Source organism: Oncorhynchus kisutch, linkage group LG26 (genome assembly GCF_002021735.2).
Source record: "Oncorhynchus kisutch isolate 150728-3 linkage group LG26, Okis_V2, whole genome shotgun sequence".
Lineage (NCBI taxonomy): Eukaryota > Metazoa > Chordata > Actinopteri > Salmoniformes > Salmonidae > Oncorhynchus > Oncorhynchus kisutch.
The window spans coordinates 36,283,166-36,305,621 of record NC_034199.2 but is presented as its reverse complement, the minus strand read 5'-3'; the positions used below and the strand labels follow the sequence as shown (position 1 = coordinate 36,305,621).

The following is a 22,456-nucleotide window of genomic DNA, read 5'->3' as shown; positions in this document are numbered from 1 at the left end:
AAAATAGATGGCAACATGAGGAGGGAAAGGATGTGCATATATTGAAGCAACATCAAGACATCAATCAGGAAGTTAAAGCTTGGTCGCAAATGGGTCTTCCAAATGGACAATGACCCCATACATACTTCCAAAGTTGTGGCAAAATGGCTTAAGGACAACAAAGTCAAGGTATTGGAGTGGCCATCACAAACCCCTGACCTCAATCCTATAGAAAATTTGTGGGCAGAAGTGAAAAAGCATGTGCGAGCAAGGAGGCCTACAAACCGGACTCTGCCAGGAGGAATGGGCCAAAATTCACTCAATTTATTTTGGGAAGCCTGTGGAAGGCTACCTGAAACATTTGATCCAAGTTTAAATTGTTTAAGGCAATGCTACCAAATACTAATTGAGTGTATATAAACTTCTGACCCACTGGGAATGTGACGAAATAATTAAAAGCTGAAATAAATCACTACTATTATTCTGACATTTCACATTCTTAAAATAAAGTGGTGATCCTAATTGACCTAGGACAGGGAAATTTTACTAGGATTAAATGTAAAAAAAAATAAAAAAAATAAATGAGTTTCAATGTATTTGGCTAAGGTGTATGTAAACGTCCGACTTCAACTGTATGTCACCAAAGAACATATTATTAATCTCATAGTTTTGTACTTCAGACAAATTTGGCAAAGTTTACAAAAAAAAGTTTGAAGAAAACAGAAGAGTGGCAATTATTTCAGCTCTGTGAATTATTTCTGTTTCCCGTGTTGAAGTCTTGACAACAAACGCAACCAATATTGCCGCCTACCCCACACAAGCCCTAACTCCTCCACATAGACGAGGAGTCTTTGATGCTCAACAATACAGCTCCCTGCTCTCTATTCCACCCACCACTCCATAGCTAAATCACATAAACAACTATCAGATGAACTCTAAAGTACCAACAACTGTAGCAGTATGTATTCATATAGCCAGTGTTGTCTCCATTCATGTTTTCAGGTCTCAGTGGTTAAGTGACCTTGGGGATTAGGCTTGCTGCTTCCCAAATGGTCCCCTATTTCCTATATAGTGGCTCTGGTCAAAAGTAGTGCACTACATAATAGGAATAGGGTGCCATTTTGGACAAAACACTCTGCTGGGATAGAAGACCGTTGGGACCCACTAAGTTGATATTAAAATAGACATTTAATACATTTACAAATGTATAACTTCTTTAAAAAACCGTAGCCAAAAAAATAAATGAACATCCTTGAGGCTGAGGTTGCCAATTTTAAATATAGGAGGGAGTGGGGAGGATTTTAAAAAGGCTAAGATTTATATGGAGTTCAGCTTTAATTCCACACCAACATATCTGTCACATCAATTACGGTTATAAGCTGAAATTAATGACAGATGAATTACAGGTAGGAGAGAAAATATTGGAGCTTCATCATACTGTTAGTGGTGTATATTCTCCTCAGTTCATCCCCAATGATTGATCAAAAGGAACTAGTTGGATTTAGCTGTAGTTATTAGTATCTCAACTAGTATCTAAACCAATGGGCTCTACATTCCTAGAGACATGTAAATATCATATGAATTGGTCCTAACACTCAGCCCTGAGGAACACCAACTGCTCTATTCATAAAGGTCTGAGCTGCTGGCAGTCATTAAGAGTTTGCAGTCCACACAGGAATACCACAAGAGTGTGCTACTCAAGATGTCTGGGGCCATAATTACAGATCTCAGACCAGCCTCAGCTGGGTATAGCCTCTGAGCATCACTCAGAGCAGAACAGAAGAGAGAGAGAGCGAGTGAGACCAATGGGTAACAAACCACACTACTCTCTGTGACCGTAACAAGGTCAGATTTGAAAAGCTAAAGCTGTGCCAAAGCGCTCTAATCTCGGTTGAATCTTCCTGGGTGTCAGAGGGAGAGAGGAATCTGCCAACACTGTTCCCTTCTCAGTTCTGACCACATGGGTCCTCAGTCTCCAGTACACAAACAACCCCATCTGTACCCATCCAGCAGGCTATCATTCACCACCACCGACTAGAAGGGGGAAAATGTATACTTTATGAGGCCTGTATCAGTTTCCTGATCCTACACTACAGACATCTCTATCTGACACCACCTGGCTGTCCACATGACACGGTTGCTGTGTCCTAAACAGCACCCTATTCCCTAATATAGTGCCCTACTTTTGACCAGAGTGCTATGGGCCCTGGTCAAAAGTATTGCACTATGAAGAGGATAGTGTACAATTTGGAAAGCATGTATCTATACTGATGGGTAATTCATGATTAATCACTAGCTCGCTCCAGTCTGAGGAAACTGTACACATATCGCTAGTGATTAGAATCACAGTGTAAAGGTCCCTAAACTGATGTTTATTCATCAGCACCTGGCTTCTGCTTCTGCTGCCTGACCTGTCGAATCTCCTGAATCCCTTTCTGCTAGTTGCTGGGTGGAACAGGAACACTCACAGTCAAATAGGTGAACATGCACTGTCCGGGTGTCAGCTTTGTTAGTGGAGAAAGAACCTCTGGTCCAAGGTGGCCACCCTAATTAAGGGCTGACTATCCACCACCTGTACTGTGAGGTACCAGCCAGTTAGTAGATCATGACAGAATGTAGTTGTCAGGCAACAGCTGTATCTGTCAGTTCATACAGCTTACCACCAGGGGGACTTGCAAGTGTGTGTGTGTTTGTGTGAGAATGTGTGTGTGAGCATGTGTTTGTGTACATGTGTGTGTGTGTGTGTGTGAATCTCATGAATACAAATGCAGTATGTATAAATATGTATACAGTATATTCTATCTATTTACTCCAGAGTGTTTGAGAGGGGAATGCTGTCAAGTTTCTCTAAGCATTATTCATCATTCCACCTGATTGGCTTTGTGATGCGTTTGACCTTACTGTGAAGGTTAATCAGCCAGAGGAGCTCTGCAAACAGAAAGGAGCTCAGCTAAAAGGGGAGGGAAACAGAGGTTTCTTCCCAAATGGCACCCTATTCCCTCCATAGAGCACTACTTTTGACCAGGGCCCATTGGAAATAGGGTGCCATTTGGGATGAACACACAAAGAGGAGGTATGATGGTTTGGCTCCACTACAGGCTCCCGACCTGCTTCTGTTCCAACCAGGAAGAGATATTCTGTCCTTTCTGTTGTATGCTGTGCTTACCTATTTCACATGAAGTTCCGCAAGATTCAGACAATGAATGCCAGTCTGGGAGCGATAAAACAGTGTTTTTAATTGTAATCAAAATACATTTTATAACTTTAAAAGGTCTCAAAAGCTAATGTATCTATCTATTTCTTAAAATGCTCCTCGGTGGAGATGGATGGCACATCAGACCTCTTCATCTGGGTTGGAATCTGACCGGCTGCTCTAGGGCTGTCTCCTCTCATTTAATTCTCTCTCTCTCTATCTTGTGTTGTACCTGTGATCGGCCTGTCGGTCTTACCTGTGGTGTAGAAGGTGAGGAAGAAGAGGAGGCAGCCTGTGACCAGGTTACCGAGGAAGGTGACCACCCCGCAGGTGATGCCCTCGGGCACGGGGTACACGGTCTCGATTAAGAGCTCAAAGAAGATGGGCACACTACTGTTGATGAAGATGCCCAATACGATACAGGAGGTGTACAGGGTGGCTGAGGGGAGGACAGAGGGGCGGAGGGTTAATTAATCAATGAATCGATCAGTAAATCAATCAAAAATCACATTGTATATATAAAGCAGAGGACAGGGAGTCAATGTGTGTATTAAATCAATGAATCAATAAAATGAGACTTAAAAATACCTTTTTACATCAACAGTTCACAGAGTGCATTAGATATGGCACTATAACTAGTGTGAAATTACACTAGTCTAGCGAGACCGTGAGAACAGTGTCTCCATGAGAACAAATACCGGCCTCCGTGTTCCTACAGGTATCAAAGATCACTCATAATGTCATTCCAGCTAAGTCAATGGTGGTTTAACAGTGGGTATTGGATAGGGAATAAACCACAGGCAAAATCCCTGCTGTGCAGCCTGTCTGGGTCTTTTAATGAGATTGACTACATTTAGTTATTCTCAGGGCACAGAGGGATGTTTCTGTTCCAACGCAAAAGGCAAATTGTGTTAGTTAGTGCTGGCCAATGTCCCAAGTGTGTGTGTGTGTGTGTGTCAGTGGAGGACCTTCCTTCTCAGTGAATTTCATAAAAATAAAAGTGAAACATTAAAAATGTTATATTTTTTTTAGGATAAAACTATACTACATATATTCACGTCACCAAATAATTGATTAAAACACACTGTTTTGCAATGAAGGTCTACAACAGCCTCAACAGCAGTCTCTAGGGTAGCACCATGGTGTAGCCAAAGACAGCTAGTTTCTGTTCTCCTCTGGGTACATAGTCTTCAATACAAAACCTAGGAGGCTCATGGTTCTCACCCCCTTCAATAAACTTACACAGTAATTATGACAACTTCCAGAGGACGTCCTCCAACCTATCAGAGCTCTTGCAGTGTGAATTGACATGTTGGCCAACCAGAAAATGAATCTTGTACTGTAAGTATAAGCTACAGCTAGCTAGCACAGCATTGCATAAAATATGGTGAGTAGCTGCCTCAAAGAGAGAGAAAGACAATAGTTTGTTGTACATCGTACACAGGACTTTACATATCGATTGGATTGTGGGTTTACTAACGCATTAGTTCTAGTTTATTGACAATGTTAATATGGTCACAATGACGTAGGCTGTGTAGAGGTAAACGTTTGTGGTGTGAGGGTTTGGCTTGGATAGGTTTTTGTGCCTGGTCACAGACAGCTGTTGTGTTGTGCACTAAAGTTCATAAGCAAAGGGAAAAGGTGAGAGGCGGCGAGCGCGTAGATGAGAGAAGGAATTATACAACGAGCAAAGTGCTGATGCTGTATGTCGCTGCTATGAAAATGAACTGAGTGTGCGGGTGATTAGGGGTGTATTCATTGCACCGATTCTTTTGTAAAAGGTTTCTTAAACGGAGGCAAATGGAACGAAACGGGGAGGGACCTACTGTAACGGTTCTCCTCGTCATCTGAGGAAGAGTAGTCAAGATCGGACCAATGCGCAGCGTGGTATGTGTCCATGTTAATATTTAATAAATCAACTGAACACTGAATAACAAAACAACAAAAGAGAGTGAACGAAACAGTCCTGTAAGGTGCAAACACACAAAACAGTCCTGTAAGGTGCAAACACACAAAACAGTCCTGTAAGGTGCAAACACACAAAACAGTCCTGTAAGGTGCAAACACACAAAACAGTCCTGTAAGGTGCAAACACACAAAACAGAAAACAACTACCCACAAATCAAGTGTGAAAAACAGGCTACCCAAGTATGATTCTCAATCAGAGACAATGATTGACAGCTGCCTCTGATTGAGAACCATACCAGGCCAAACACATAGAAAACCAAAACTAGAACAACACATAGAATACCCACCCCAACTCACGCCCTGACCAACATAAACAAGAAACATAACAAAGGGACTAAGGTCAGGACATGACACCTACCTGAATTTGTCCAATAGAAACAGTTGTTTAGTAAACATTTTGCAACTGTTTAGACTAATGATTACACCCCAGATCAGCTAAATGCAAGCAAGAGTGTGCAAGGCATAATTGAAGGTGTCAAATCAATCAAATCAAATTGTATTTGTCACAAGCGCCAAATACAAGAGGTGTAGGCCTTACCGTGAAATGCTTACTTACAAGCCCTTAACCAACAATGCAGAGTTAAGAAATATTTACTAAATAAACTAAAGTTACTAAAAAAGTAACACAATAAAATAACAAAAACGAGGCTATATACAGGGGGTACCGGTACAGAGTCAATGTGCAGGGGTACAGGTTAGTCTGTCACAGTCTGTCACCTTGACTACTCAAATTTGTTTCTTGAACTGTGCACCTAAGTTATAAACTTTTATTTGAAGCTAGGTATAGGGTAAATATGAGTATCATGTAGTTGCCTAAACCTATCGATGTTACATTGAACAAGGTGAATGGAATATGAATGACAGTCATCCAACAATGCTGTAATAGAAATAAGGCCATGCTCATAAATATTTTATAAAAATAAAAATTGTCCTCCCTCATCTTAAATGGCACCTTCCGCCACTGTAATGTGCGGTTGCACATGTGTGCTTGTGTGTATGAGAGAGGGAATGCGTCTCATCTAGTGTGTGTCCACATGCTTAAACATGGTGTGTGTGTGTATGAGAGAGTGAATGCGTCTCATCTAGTGTGTGTCCACATGCTTAAACATGGTGTGTGTGTGTGTATGAGAGAGTGAATGCGTCTCATCTAGTGTGTGTCCACATGCTTAAACATGGTGTGTGTGTGTATGAGAGAGTGAATGCGTCTCATCTAGTGTGTGTGTCCACATGCTTACACATGGTGTGTGTGTGTGTATGAGAGAGTGCATGCGTCTCATCTAGTGTGTGTGTCCACATGCTTAAACATGGTGTGTGTGTGTATGAGAGTGAATGCGGCTCATCTAGTGTGTGTGTCCACATGCTTACACATGGTGTGTGTGTCCACATGCTTACACATGGTGTGTGTGTCCACATGCTGACACATGGTGTCTGTGTCCACATGCTTACACATGGTGTGTGTGTCCACATGCTGACACATGGTGTGTGTGTCCACATGCTTACACATGGTGTGTGTGTCCACATGCTTACACATGGTGTGTGTGTCCACATGCTGACACATGGTGTGTGTGTCCACATGCTGACACATGGTGTGTGTGTCCACATGCTGACACATGGTGTGTGTGTCCACATGCTGACACATGGTGTGTGTGTCCACATGCTGACACATGGTGTGTGTGTCCACATGCTGACACATGGTGTGTGTGTCCACATGCTGACACATGGTGTGTGTGTCCACATGCTGACACATGGTGTGTGTGTCCACATGCTGACACATGGTGTGTGTCCACATGCTGACACATGGTGTGTGTCCACATGCTGACACATGGTGTGTGTCCACATGCTGACACATGGTGTGTGTCCACATGCTGACACATGGTGTGTGTCCACATGCTGACACATGGTGTGTGTGTCCACATGCTGACACATGGTGTGTGTGTCCACATGCTTACACATGGTGTGTGTGTCCACATGCTTACACATGGTGTGTGTGTCCACATGCTTACACATGGTGTGTGTGTCCACATGCTGACACATGGTGTGTGTGTCCACATGCTGACACATGGTGTGTGTGTCCACATGCTGACACATGGTGTGTGTGTCCACATGCTGACACATGGTGTGTGTGTCCACATGCTTACACATGGTGTGTGTGTCCACATGCTGACACATGGTGTGTGTGTCCACATGCTTACACATGGTGTGTGTGTCCACATGCTTACACATGGTGTGTGTGTCCACATGCTGACACATGGTGTGTGTGTCCACATGCTGACACATGGTGTGTGTGTCCACATGCTGACACATGGTGTGTGTGTCCACATGCTGACACATGGTGTGTGTGTCCACATGCTGACACATGGTGTGTGTGTCCACATGCTGACACATGGTGTGTGTGTCCACATGCTTACACATGGTGTGTGTGTCCACATGCTGACACATGGTGTGTGTGTGCGCATGTGGAAAGACACTACCGTTCAAAAGTTTGGGGTCACATAGAAATGTCCTTGTTTATGAAAGAAAAGCAAATGTTTTGTCCTTTAAAATAACATACAATTGATCAGAAATACAGTGTAGACATTGTTAGTGTTGTAAATCACTATTGTAGCTGGAAACGTCAGATTTTTAATGGAATATCTACATAGGCGTACAGAGGCGCATTATCAGCAACCATCACTCCTGTGTTCCAAAACACCAGTCTCAACGTCAACAGTGAAGAGGCCATCATCAGGACCAGGATAAGCTTTATTCCGTAAAAATAAGCTACAATAGCTACAATAGTCATTTACAACATTAACAATGTCTACACTGTATTTCTGATTCATTTGATGTTATTTTAATGAACAAAAAAATTGCTTTTCTTTCAAAAACAAGGACATTTCTAAGTGACCCCAAACTTTTGAACGTTAGTGTGGTGCGTGTGTTCATGCTTGTGTGCCTTGGCCACTGATCAAGGTCTCAGCTGCTCTGAGGCTGAGCCCTGGGGCCCTGGGGTGGGTGAGCGGATTAAGCCATCACCATGGAGCAGAGCATGTTTGTGTCCCAATTGGCACCCTATTCTCTATATAGTGTACTACTTTTGACCTGAACCCTATGGTAGTACACTATATAGGGAATAAGGTGCCATTTGGGATGCAGCGCATGGCTCTCAGTTTTCTCCACGGCCGTCTCCTTTATCACTGCAGATTGGGTCAAATCAACTCCCCATTACCCAGCACCGCTCTTAATCACACGCTGTCTGTGAGGACCGAGCCAGCCAATCTGCCTGCCTGTCGATCTGCCTGTCTGTCTGTCTGCCAGCCTCTCTGCCTGCCTGTCTGCTGCCACAGAGGAACAGAGGCGACACCACGGCACCGGCGACACAGGCATCAGTGAATATCCTCTCTGCCCTTTGTTCTACCCCCCCCCCCCCCCCGTCCTGCTCTAATGACCAGCTGGTATCAAACAGTCAACCACCGCTGCTCTGTTCCTCCACTACATCCGTTGGTCCCAGGTTGTGGCTAGTTGATCCCTTTATTAGAGGAAGTATGGCGCTGCTCCATGATAATATTTTAGTCCTCTTTATTAGAGGAAGTATGGCGCTGCTCCACGATAATATTTTAGTCCTCTTTATTAGAGGAAGTATGGCGCTGCTCCACGATAATATTTTAGTCCTCTTTATTAGAGGAAGTATGGCGCTGCTCCACGATAATATTTTAGTCCTCTTTATTAGAGGAAGTATGGCGCTGCTCCATGATAATATTTTAGTCCTCTTTATTAGAGGAAGTATGGCGCTGCTCCATGATAATATTTTAGTCCTCTTTTCTTAGGGCTGTTACGGTGACCGTATTACCGCCACACCGGCAGAGACGAGTCATGGTGGCAGTCAAAATCGATGTGACCGTTTAATCATGGTAATTAGGCTTCTCCAAGCTCTGATGCTGCTGATCGTCAATAGTAGCCTACCAAACATGCTAACTGCCTGGTACTCAGCACTCTATTGTCCCTCTAATCACTCTGACATCAATGCAAATGTGATTGAAACTCTAATCAAACACTTCAATTGTATAGCCTTTAGAAATGTTGCGCAACATCAGAACCCATGAGCTCATGTTGCGCAACATTTCTATAGGCTATACAATTGCGTGAGAAAACAGAGTGATGACCTCTATTAAAAAGAAGAGGATCCCACCAGCTTTCTATAGAACAATATATATATATATATATATATTTCTCAACCTTCCTAACATTAAGCACATTGCTTCTCTTAACAACAGGAGTATAGCCTGCCTGTCTGGCATGAAAAAGAACCATGAGAAAGGCGTCCTCTATTCGCTATTTAAGTGCATAGATGACATTTATTTATGTAAAGACCAGATTAAATCAAGAATAGTCTGATGGGTGACAATATCAGCCTATCACTTGTGAGTTATATATTTGCCGCTGGGAAATTTGTGGCATTATCAAGTGCTTGTCAAGCTGTGAGTGAGAGACTGATGGAGAGTGTACAGCCTGTGTAAAAACCAAAGCAGAGCTCATGCCTTTCATGCAACTATTTTCAAATCGTCATTAGAGTCGCATCTTGCAGCCATATAATGTATTAGAAATCGAAACATATAGTCCACCATTTGTATCACAACTAAAGTTACGTAAATAACTAAAATAATCATATAGGAGTACCTGCTTCTATGTTAACCACTCAACACAGAATAGCACATGTGCACACTCACTCAAATTGTTTGGAGAAAATATCCTTTCTATTTTATTCAGCTAGGTTCAATTGTATTCTTCATAAATAAATATATATATCAAATAATGCCACAGAATTATAAGCTAATCTTGTCTACTAAATGAACTAGTGTAGCTCACAGCCATATGACAGAGCCAGACCAGGCCCTAACATAACACCTCTTCTGAAACAGACTACTTTGGGACCTGAAGCGTCTTCACTATTATTCTACAATGTAGACAATGAAGAAATAAAGAAAAACCCTGGGTTGAGTAGGTGTGTCCAAACCTTTGACTGGTATTGTACATAACACTCTGTTATGCTTCTCGGTCCATTAATGAATAGAAAGTAGATCCTAGATGTATTCTTCAGTCAGACAGAACACTGTGGGGGTGATATAAAGTAAAACTAAATGCATGCTCTTCAACCGATCGCTGCCTGCACCTGCCCGCCTGTCCAACATCACTTCTCTGGACGGTTCTGACTTAGAATATGTGGACAACTACAAATACCTAGGTGTCTGGTTAGACTGTAAACTCTCCTTCCAGACTCACATCAAAACATCTCCAATCCAAAGTTAAATCTAGAATCGGCTTCCTATTTCGCAAAAAAGCATCCTTCACTCATGCTGCCAAACATACCCTTGTAAAACTGACCATCCTACCGATCTTCGACTTCGGCGATGTCATTTACAAAATAGCCTCCAACACTCTACTTAACAAATTGGATGCAGTCTATCACAGGGCCATCCGTTTTGTCACCAAAGCCCCATATACTACCCACCACTGCGACCTGTACGCTCTCGTTGGCTGGCCCTCACTTCATACTCGTCGCCAAACCCACTGGCTCCAGGTCATCTACAAGACCCTGCAAGGTAAAGTCCCCCCTTAGCTCGCTGGTCACCATAGCAGCACCCACCAGTAGCACGCGCTCCAGCAGGTATATCTCTGGTCACCCCCAAAACCAATTCTTCCTTTGGCCGCCTCTCCTTCCAGTTCTCTGCTGCCAATGACTGGAACGAACTACAAAAATCTCTGAAACTGGAAACACTTATCTCCCTCACTAGCTTTAAGCACCAGCTGTCAGAGCAGCTCACAGATTACTGCACCTGTACATAGCACACCTATAATTTAGCCCAAACAACTACCTCTTTCCCTACTGTATTTATTTATTTATTTAGCTCCTTTGCACCCCATTATTTATCTCTCTACTTTGCACATTCTTCCACTGCAAATCTACCATTCCAGTGTTTTACTTGCTATATTGTATTTACTTGCTATATTGTACTTACTTTGCCACCATGTCCTTTTTTGCCTTTACCTCCCTTATCTCACCTCATTTGCTCACATTGTATATAGACTTATTTTTCTACTGTATTATTGACTGTATGTTTGTTTTACTCCATGTGTAACTCTGTGTTGTTGTATGTGTCGAACTGCTTTGCTTTATCTTGGCCAGGTCGCAATTGTAAATGTGAACTTGTTCTCAACTTGCCTACCTGGTTAAATAAAGGTGTTCTCAACTTGCCTACCTGGTTAAATAAAATAATAAATATGTTAAAACAGTGACAGATGTGATCCACACAGTGCATCAGTGCCGGGCACAGACCTTTCAGGGGGCAGGTTCTGAAACTGTATTTTAGTATATAGTGATTGGCTAGTCTAGACTACATGTGTTGGGTTGTTGACGCAGCCACTCCTCTCTGCCCATTTTGATTTGTTTAACACTTTTATGGTTACTACATGATTCCATATGTGTTATTTCAGAGTTGCAATGTCTTCACTAGGATTCTACAATGTAGAAAATAGTGAAAATAAAGAAAAACCCTTGAATGAGTAGGTGTGTCCAAACTTTTGACTGGTACCATACATGAAGCTACCTCACTACAGAAACAGCTACCTCACTCTTGCTCCTGTGAGCCATTCTGACTAGCACAAGCCAATGGCTACTTACTATACTAAGTCCATGTGTTCCTTCCTGAATCTAAAGGACAAATCTGCTATTGAAGTATCCATTGTGGCTCTAGGATGCTCTGGGTGTACAACAGTTGCACTGCCTACATGTAAAATGCTCACTTCCTGACATGGAAACCATGCTCTACCAGGCCTACCTGCAGTGGAGGGTAGGTGTGTGAGCCTGGTTAGACAAGTGAGTGTGAACCAGGTGGAGGCCAGGGAAGCCCCAGCCATCATCAGGACCAGGATGAGCTTCAGCATGCCCCGGATAGAGTCTGCAAACCTGGGGAGAGACAGAGACCGAGTTAGTAAACCTGGAGCACACAGACAGAAACAAGGATTGTTTGAAACAACAACAAAACCAAACAACAACTCGTATAACCTGGCCTAATTTGGTATGCTTCAGAAATGGCTTAGCATGGCTTCCAAACACAACTGTGTAAACATGTCTCAGGTAGACTTATATGCCTCCATGTCACCATGCATTAAAAGGAAGAAGACATGGTGACAGGAGAATGTAGCAGTCCGTGGGTTACAACTGGTGACAGTTTACAGCCATACACCATGATATGAGCTGATGTCATTTAGATCACCAGTGACTGTGAAGCAAGCAGGCAGATATTTGATGTCTGTTCCTCTCTATCCATCCAGACAAGCTGTCCAAACAAAGCCTCTTGTGTTTTAGCATTCCTCTCAGCATGTGTTGAACCACCAACCCCTGACAGGTTTACTCCTGTCCTCTGGGTATATTTGCCAGCACAGAACGCAGTGTTGGATTCTGAGAATATGAAATGTACTTATTCATGTCACTGAGGGAGAGAGGGTAATGTATAACGTTTACATTATGTCAGGATATGTTATTGTTAGCCATCAGGGAGGTATCCTCTGGGAGGAGAAGAGACACAGTCTGGTACCAGGCACCATGACAGCTGTGTGTCGAGTGCAGGGAAGCGATCACACGTGGCAGGCATTGATAAGGGGAGAGAGCCATAGATTAGTGATGGAGGGGGGGTTGAGATCAGGTCAGGTCACGTTAGGGGAGAAATAAAAGTTTATGGCCCGTATCACTTAGTAAAGAATGATGTTTGTTCAGATGTGTAGGAGGAGACTCGGCCTATGAGAAAGGGTTAAATATCAGTGCTTGTGTGAGTATGTCTTTGTCTAATGCAGCTGTATTCATCCTCTGGGAGAATAAGCTTGGTTTGAGCTTTCATATTGTCCATAGAGTTGTTACTCTGAGAATTAGAACCTAACAACATCGTACATATAACCTTTCAACATCGTACATAGAACCTTTCAGCATCGTACATAGAACCTTTCAGCATCATACATAGAACCTTTCAGCATCGTTGGGGCGGCAGGGTAGCCTAGTGGTTAGAGCGTTGGACTAGTAACCGAAAGGTTGCAAGTTCAAATCCCTGAGCTGACAAGGTACAAATCTGTCGTTCTGCCCTTGAACAGGCAGGTAACCCACTGTTCCTAGGCCGTCATTGAAAATAAGAATTTGTTCTTAATTGACTTGCCTAGTAAAATAAAGGTAAAATAAAAAATAAAAATAAAATAGTACATAGAACCTTTCAACATCGTACATATAGAAGCTGGTGGTGGAAAGACACTAATTGCCAATTGTTATGTTGTGCTCAGAAAAGATGCTTCAGAGAGTGTTCAACCTGACAATGAACTATTTATGGAAAGAAAACACAGGAAATGTTAAATAAGCATCACAGTCTCAGAGTTCAATAAAAGTGTAGTCAGGGAACATATGACAGAAATCAGTTTTGAACAGCCTCTCAGCCAACAAAACTGTTTAGCTTCAAACCATTTATTTTCAGTGAGTTCATTTTAGATTAGACATTCATAGAGGCACTGCAGGCACGTGCACAGAAAGGGGTCTACCTGTGCCCTCCCACCGGCCCTTTGCCATTGTTGTTTTGAACCCACTGCCCCCAAGTCATTGTGAAGTCATCAGGTTTTGCCACCCCACCATTACCCTTACCCTGTACAGAGATTGTGTGCGCCCAGTATCCAAACATGCATGGCTTGAGCTTGGGAGATGCGCTTACCGGTCGTGTAGCAAGCTACCTACTTTACAAATCAACAGTCCTGCTACAGCAGGATAACCCTTGATTTACATCATCAATATTGGGTCTGGTTGGCCAAGGCAGAAAGACCCAACATCAACAACCCAACACAGGTAGTCTAGACTAGCCAATCACTATATACTAAAATACAGTTTGAGCACCTGCTCCCTGAAAGGTCTGTGCCCGGCACTGATGCACTGTCTGTGTGTGGACATATCTGTCACTGTTTTAACATTTCACCCCCACAGTGTTCTGTCTGACTGAAGAATACATCTAGGATCTACTTTCTATTCATTAATGGGCTGAGAATCATAACAGAATTATGTACACTACTTACTGGAAGTGAACACGTTATATGGATGCTGGACCCTAGAAGTGGGTGCTTTGGTAGGGACAGCAAAGCACTGCCCAACCAAGTCTGCTAACTTTTTCCCTGACCAAAGCCCTTAGCTCATACCCATCTGCCACTAGCCCCCCCCAGACCCAACTCTCCAACTCTCCCCTGGCTTTGCCAGAGGCTGCAGCCCAGTCAACCCTTCATCTTGTTGGGTAACAGTCCCCTACCTCCTCCACCATCACCGCCGGTATTATGTATCTTCCCTCTGAAACTCATATATAATTTGTGCATTGAAACCATCAATAAATGCAGCATGACTGAATCTAAGTAGCATAATTCAAGACTCCTTTATGCCCTACAAAGTCAGCTGACAAGACAGGAGAATAAACGTATCTTGTTGTGAGGTAATGTCTCAACTAAAAGCACATAAATTACAGTTGTGTCAGATTTATTGGCATGAAGATAGTGAGGCTTGAATATTCTGTAGCATCACATTCTCCTCTGGCTAACCTCAGAAATAATTCAATTCTTATTCCATTTGATATGATCATTACCAGGTCTATTTGTCTCTATTCTGATCTAAGACAAGGGCATGGACTGAATGACCGAACCAGTCAAACATGTTACATTTTTCGTAATTTGGCAGATGCTCTAACCCAGAGCGACTTACAATAGTGAGTGCATACATTTTCATATTGGTCCCCCGTGGGTATCAAACCCACATCCCTGGTGATGCAAGCACCATGCTCGACCAACTAAGTCACACAGGACCACGGAATGATATCACCGAGCGACAAGAACCATCACTAGCCCCAAAAAATAGAACAAATTCACTAACTTTAATTACTCATTTTAAATCTCTTGTTCATCTAAACATAAATACATGATCATTTTTCAAGTCTTTAATGTGAGTCAGTGTGGGTAAAAACTCTCCCTTCCCCTCACCCTCTCCCCCCCGACTTCCCCTTCCCCCTTCTTCTCCCCCTTCCTCGATTAATTCAATTGAATGGCTTTATTGGCATGGGAAACATAGAGTTGAAGTCGGACGTTTACATACACCTTAGCCAAATACATTTAAACTCAGTTTTTCACAATTCCTGACATTTAACCCCACTAAAAAGTCTCTGTCTTAGGTCAGTTAGGATCAGAGCTGGTGTAACTGAGTCCGGTTTGTAGGCCTCCTTGCTCACACACACTTTTTCAGTTCTGCCCACATATTTCCTATAGGATTGAGGTCAGGGGTTTGTGATGGCCACTCCAATATCTTAACTTTGTTGTCCTTAAGCCATTTTGCCACAACTTTGGAAGTATGCTTGGGGTCATTGTCCATTTGGAAGACCCATTTGCGACTAAGCGTTAACTTCCTGACTGATGCCTTGAGATGTTGCTTCCTTTTGGGTTATGTCGATATGACTCGTTTTACTATGGATATAGATATTTTTGTACCCCTTTCCTCCAGCATCTTCACAAGATAATTTGCGGTTGTTCTGGGATTGATTTGCACTTTTCGCACCAAAGTACATTCATCTCAAGGAGACAGAACGCGTATGATGGCTGCGTGGTCCCATGGTGTTTATACTTGCGTACTATTGTACTATTGTTTGTAAAGATGAATGTGGTACCTTCATTTGGAAATTACTCCCAAGGATGAAGCAGACTTGTGGAGGTCTACAATTTTTTTTCAGAGGTCTTGGCTGATTGATTTTATTTTTCCCATGATGTCAAGCAAAGAGGCACTGAGTTTGAAGGTAGGCCTTGAAATACATCCACAGGTACACCTCCAATTGACTCAAATTATGTCAATTAGCTTATCAGAAGCGTACAAAGCCATGACATAATTTTCTGGAATTTCCCAAGCTGCTTAAAGGCACAGTCAACATAGTGTATGTAAACGTCTGACCCACTGGAATTGTGATACAGTGAATTATAAGTGAAATAATCTGTCTGTAAACAAAAAATGACTTGTGTCATGCAAAGTAGATGTCCTAACCGACTTGCCAAAACTATAGTTTGTTAAGAAGAAATCTGCGGAGTGGTGGTTGAAAAATAAGTTAATGACTCCAACCTGTGTATGTAAACTTCCGACTTCAACTGTACAAAAGTGAAATAAACAAAAAATTAACAGTAAACATTACACATAAAAGTTTCAAAAGAACAAAGAAATGTCTCTCTCTCCCCCTTCTCCTCCCCCTTTTATTTGGGAGCATGTGTGTGTATGTGTTGGGGAGTGTTTGTTTGGCTATCACAAAGCGCATCCCATGAAGCACACTACTTTATACCATCATTAAGTTTGCTGATGACACAACAGTGGTAGGCCTGATCACAGGCAACGACGAAACAAGCCATAGGGAGGAGGTCAGAGACCGTGTGTTGCCAGGACAACAACCTCTCCCTCAATGTGATCAAGACAAAGGAGATGATTGTGGACCACAGGAAAATGAGGACCGAGCAGCCCCCATTCTCATCGACGGGGCTGTAGTGGAGCAGGTTGAGAGCTTCAAGTTCCTTGGCGTCCACATCACCAACAAACTAACATGGTCCAAGCACACCAAGAAAGTCATGAAACATATTCCCTCTGAGGAGACTGAAAAGATTTGGCATGTGTCCTCAGATCCTCAAAAGGCTCTACAGCTGTACCAACGAGAGCATCCTGACGGATTGCATCGCTGCCTGGTATGGCAATAGCTCGGCCTCCGACCGCAAGGCACTAGCTTCCTGCCATCCAGGCCCTCTATACCAGGCGGTGTCAGAGGAAGGCCCTAAAAATTGTCTAAGACTCTAGCCACCATAGTCATAGACTGTTCTCTCTGCTACCGAACGGCAAGCGGTACCGGAGCGCCAAGTCGAGGTTCAAAATGCTTCTTAACAGCTTCTAACCCCAAGCCATAAGACCCCTCCCCCCTTCTACGCTGCTGCTACTCTCTGTTATTATCTATGCATAGTCACTTTAATAACTCTACCTACATGTACATATTAACTCAATTACCTCGACCCCGGTGCCCCCGCACATTGACTCTATACTCTTATCTGTTACTTTTTGTTTTTAGGTATTTTCTTAACCGCATCATTGGTTAAGGGCTTGTAAGTAATCATTTCACTGTAAGGTCTACACCTGTTGTATTCAGCATTTCACTGTAAGGTCTACACCTGTTGTATTCGGCGCATGTGACAAATTTAGTATGACCATAACACCTGCAGCAAAAGTTTTTAATGGGGCTATTTTTCTGCTGCCCATTGCATGCTGCTCTCTGATGTTTGTGTGACGTAAGGTGAGGCGTTCAGGCACGGGAAGGTGTGTGTGTGTGTGTGTGTGTGTGTGTGTGTGTTAATGTGTGCTCTGTAATGTAACTCAGCAGCTCTATCAACAGAAAAACAGTAGGCAAAGGATCATTAATGGTGTCAGCAAGGATCCAGTGCTAGGTAACCGGGGAATCTGTTACTGCGCTTCCCAAACACATCACCCCTCATGGCAACACACACACACACACCTCTCTTAGCTAACCTCCAACAGATGGCCAATTTAGCCAGACGTGAGGAGGAAGCCAATCAACTGCGGGACAGGGACTCATTAATGAGTTAGTTCTCCACCTCTGTTCCATTTCTGTTTCTCTCCTACAATGCAAATCTAGAACCCTGTTTCTGTTTCAACTTTCTGTTGCATATAAGCAGAGGTTGCAAACAGAGGCAAACCTTACCCAAACCTCATTAAACCTGGATCGACACCAAACAAATAACATATTTCAGTAAGTTTGCAAATAATTCATTAATGAACATTTTTGTAGGGGCTGATACATTTTTTAATTCAAAGTTGGAATTACAAACTTCAGAACATTTTAAAATCTCAAATACACTACAAATGTTACATTTCCTGCAACAGGGTGATCAAATTAAGATCCTACATGTGTAGATCCACTCCAGCCTATACCAAGAACAGATTACTTCCATGAATCAATAGTGTAGAGTCATGGTCTAATTTTCCTAATTACAGCACTGTGAGACGTTGGCCCTGCCTGGAAGTGCTGATTGGGCCGGGCGATGAATATATATCTTTCAGCTAGATGACTGATCCCTTCCTTCTGCATAGTCCACAGTTTGGGGCCTATGGTGTATGGCTCTATCCACCAGCTACACGGACATGACCTACTGCATTACTATTCACTCATTCATCTCCCTTCGTCTATCACAACCATGGACTTAATACATTGAGATTGAGATAGAGACAGCGAGACAGAGAGAGGGGTGGAGGGAAAGAGTGGAGCTAAGGGGTTTGAGTGTACATCCCAAATTGCACCCTTTTCCCTACGTAGTGCACAAGTTTTGACCAGGACTCATAGGCATTTGGGATACAGCCTGAGACTCCTAACACCCACCCCACCCCACCCCCTCCAAAAAAAAAACATCCTCTGCCTCTTAAAAACAAACCTGGGGAAGCATTTTTCATTATTGATATCACTAAATACTGAAATGTGACAAGGTTAGAGAACCAGACTGGAATGCAGAACAAGCAGAGAGAGTCCAGGGACAGAGTAGTACACCCGTTTATTCCTGTTAACATATTATTGTGAACATATTGCTGTGAACATACTTAGCAATGGTTTCTAGTTGCTAATCTTGTTGACAGGCCTTGGAGGCAGAGCCAAAGCTATTACGACCAAACATGGACCGTATATTTTCATGCATACTTAATTTGACGATACTAAACGAGTGTATGCTTATCCTCTAATTTGACGGCTCACCAGGTCCAGGGAGATCATTTAGGGCTGAATTTATGAGACAAGCCTATTACTAGGAGGATCTCTCCTCACACTCTGCTGGACACAGCTAGCTGTTTGTAGTCTGGCACAGTACAAGCACAGCCTAACTGCAGACAAGAGCGGGCCTACTGTAGACAGCATCCAGGGGCCAGATTGACTGGATGAGGCATACTGTAGACAGCATCTAGGGGCCAGATTCAGACTGGACAAGGCCTACTGTAGACAGCATCCAGGGGCCAGATTCAGACTGGATGAGGCATACTGTAGACAGTATCTACAGGCCAGATTCAGACTGGACGAGGCCTACTGTAGACAGCATCTAGGGGCCAGATTCAGACTGGACGAGGCCTACTGTAGACAGCATCCAGGGGCCAGATTCAGACTGGACAAGACCTACCATAGACAGTATCTACAGGCCAGATTCAGACTGGACGAGGCCTACCGTAGACATTATCTACAGGCCAGATTCAGACTGGACGAGGCCTACCGTAGACATTATCTACAGGCCAGATTCAGACTGGACGAGGCCTACTGTAGACAGCATCTAGGGGCCAGATTCAGACTGGACGAGGCCTGCTGTAGACAGCATCTAGTGCCAGATTCAGACTGGACGAGGCCTACCGTGGACAGTATCTACAGGCCAGATTCAGACTGGACGAGGCCTACTGTAGACAGCATCTAGGGGCCAGATTCAGACTGGACAAGGCCTGCTGTAGACAGCATCTAGGGCCAGATTCAGACTGGACGAGGCCTGCTGTAGACAGCATCTAGGTGCCAGATTCAGACTGGACGAGGCCTACTGTAGACAGTATCTACAGGCCAGATTCAGACTGGACGAGGCCTACCGTAGACATTATCTACAGGCCAGATTCAGACTGAATAAGGCCTAATGTAGACAGCATCTAGGGGCCAGATTCAGACTGGACGAGGCCTACTTTAGACAGCATCTAGGGGCCAGATTCAGACTGGATGAGGCCTACTTTAGACAACATCTACAGGCCAGATTCAGACTGGACAAGGCCTACTGTAGTAGACAGCATATTTTATCCAGATTCAGACTGGATAAGGCCTACTGTAGAGAACATCTAGGGGCAAGATTCAGACTGGACGAGGCCTAGTTTAGACAGTATCTAGAGGTTAGATTCAGACTGGATGAGGCCTACTGTAGACAGTATATAGAGGCCTGATTCACAATTGAGATAAGCATACTCAACTTAAATCCTTCAATGATTTCAGGACTTTTGAGGAATTTGAATTAAGCCTGTGGATCATAAGCCATAATTCCCGCTGTGAGCCTTTTAGGACATTGCACATCTTCTCAGGCCATCATATTCTAGACAGTCTATAACAATAGCAGTCCAACATTATCACATTACCATAGCATGTTGGAGGCAGACAGTAAAGTCACGCTACAATGTTAAACCACATGGAAATGATCTGCTGTTTCTGTTGCTTACCTGGCCATGGCCACTCCAAATACACAGCCACCCACGACAGACCAGAACCCAATCCAGCCAGCATCCACCTGTAGAGAGAGAGAGAATTTGATTCTTTTTAATTCCCTTTATTGGGTGAAGATGCCTACAAGACATCCACTTTCAACCCTCAGACATCATTTAGCACCACGCTCATGTGTACCAGCCTGTAAGAAAAACACCAGTTTGAAGGGACAACTTTAGATCCCCCTCAACACCTCCAAAACAAAGGTTGTGTGGTTTGGTAAGAAGAACGCTCCCCACAGGTGTGATTACTACCTCTGAGGGTTTAGAGCTTGAGCTAGTCCCCTCATATAAGTACTTGGGAGTATGGCTAGACAGTACACTGTCCTTCTCTCAGCACATATCAAAGCTGCAGGCTAAAGTTAAATATAGACTTGGTGTCTATCATAATCGCTCCTCTTTCACCCCAGCTGCCAAACTAACCCTGATTCAGATGACCATCCTACCCATGCTAGATTACGGACACGTAATTTATAGATTGGCAGGTAACGGTGCTCTCGAGTGGCTAGATGTTCTTTACCATTCGGCCATCAGATTTGCCACCAATGCTCCTTATAGGGCGCATCACTGCACACTATACTCCTCTGTAAACTGTTAATCTCTGTATACCCATCGCAAGACCCACTGGTTGATGCTTATTTATAAAACGCTCTTTGCCCTCACTCCCTCCTATCAGAGATATCTACTGCAGCCCTCATCCTCCACATACAACACCTGTTCTGCCAGTCACATTCTGTTATATGTCCCCAAAGCAAACACATCCCTGGGTCGCTCGTCTTTTCAGTTCGCTGCAGCTAGCTGCAACAAACACTCATACTGGACAGTTATCTCAATCTCTTCATTCAAAGACTCAATCATGGACACTCTTACTGACAGTTGTGGCTGTTTTATGTGATGTATTGTTGTCTCTACCTTCTTGCCCTTTGTGCTGTTGTCTGTGCCCAATGTTTGTATCATGTTTTGTGCTGCTACCATGTCGTGCTGCTGCCATGTTGTGTTGCTACCATGCTGTGTTGTCATGTGTTTCTGCCTTGTTAAGTTAGGTCTCTCTTTATGTAGTGTTGTCTCTCCTGTCGTGATGCGTGTTTTCTCCTAGATTTTATTTTTCATCGCCAGCCCTCGTCCCAGCAGGTCTTTTGCCTTTTGGTAGGCCGTCATTGTAAATAAGAATTTGTTCTTAACTGACTTGCCTAGTTAAATAAAAGGTTAAATGCAATTTTAATAAAAAACCAACAGAGCATAATGGTCCCTTAAGACAATAGAGAGAGATTGAGATCGAGAGAGAAAGAGAGCGAGAGAGAGAGGGGGGAGAAATAATTAGAGGGGAGAGAGACAGAGATTCCGTTATTATTCCATGTTCAATATGCCATACACGGCTCAGAGGACCTAGGGTAGACTGACAGCAGGCTCAGAGTGTCTGAAGACCGGGGAAACCTGTCAATCAGGCCCAGGGTAAATTGAAGTCCTGTATTTTGAAAGTGGAATTGGAGTCAATGGAAACAGCTGGTGATGTCAGCATGATGTTTCATCACAGACAAATGCCTGCTCTGACAGATAGAGACGGAGAAGAGAGGACAGACGTCATGACCATGGTTGTGTTCAGTAGAGAGAAAACAGAGTGAAACAGAGAGGCACTACCTCAACTTGTCCAATACGAAGAGATATGTAAGCTTTGCGTTGCTCACATCAATTTGAGAACATGAACGCAAATCATTCTGTAAGCTATTTGAGTGTCAAAGAAGAAATCATTGCATTTTGTGTGTGTGTGGTTAATTAACTGAAATATACTCAGTGCTAGCTGCACCTGTGCAGACCTGATTTGTGCCGTGCTCAGCTTAATCATGCGTGTTGTTACTACTGTATCAATAACCAGGAAATGGTTGCCGTGCCGGCGTTTTGTACACTGTGGAAGCCAAGGCTTCAGGTTCTTGGCACATTCCCTTATTCGTTTTTCTGTTATTCTCTCTTGTTTCTAAGCCTTTTAA

The 22,456-nt window shown here is 43.4% G+C and overlaps 1 protein-coding gene across 1 annotated transcript in view; it reads right to left on the bottom strand.

Annotated features, from left to right (window-relative positions):
* The window catches only part of LOC109870841 (solute carrier family 49 member 4-like), an 81,929-nt gene that overhangs the window by 17,683 nt on the left and 41,790 nt on the right, over window positions 1-22,456 (bottom strand). Inside the window, exons 6-8 of the mRNA XM_020461501.2 lie at window positions 20,430-20,497; window positions 11,956-12,083; window positions 3,429-3,611 (exon numbers count right to left, since the gene is read on the bottom strand). Coding sequence (XP_020317090.1) covers window positions 3,429-3,611; window positions 11,956-12,083; window positions 20,430-20,497 — 379 coding nt within the window. The remainder of the gene's footprint in view (window positions 1-3,428; window positions 3,612-11,955; window positions 12,084-20,429; window positions 20,498-22,456) is intronic.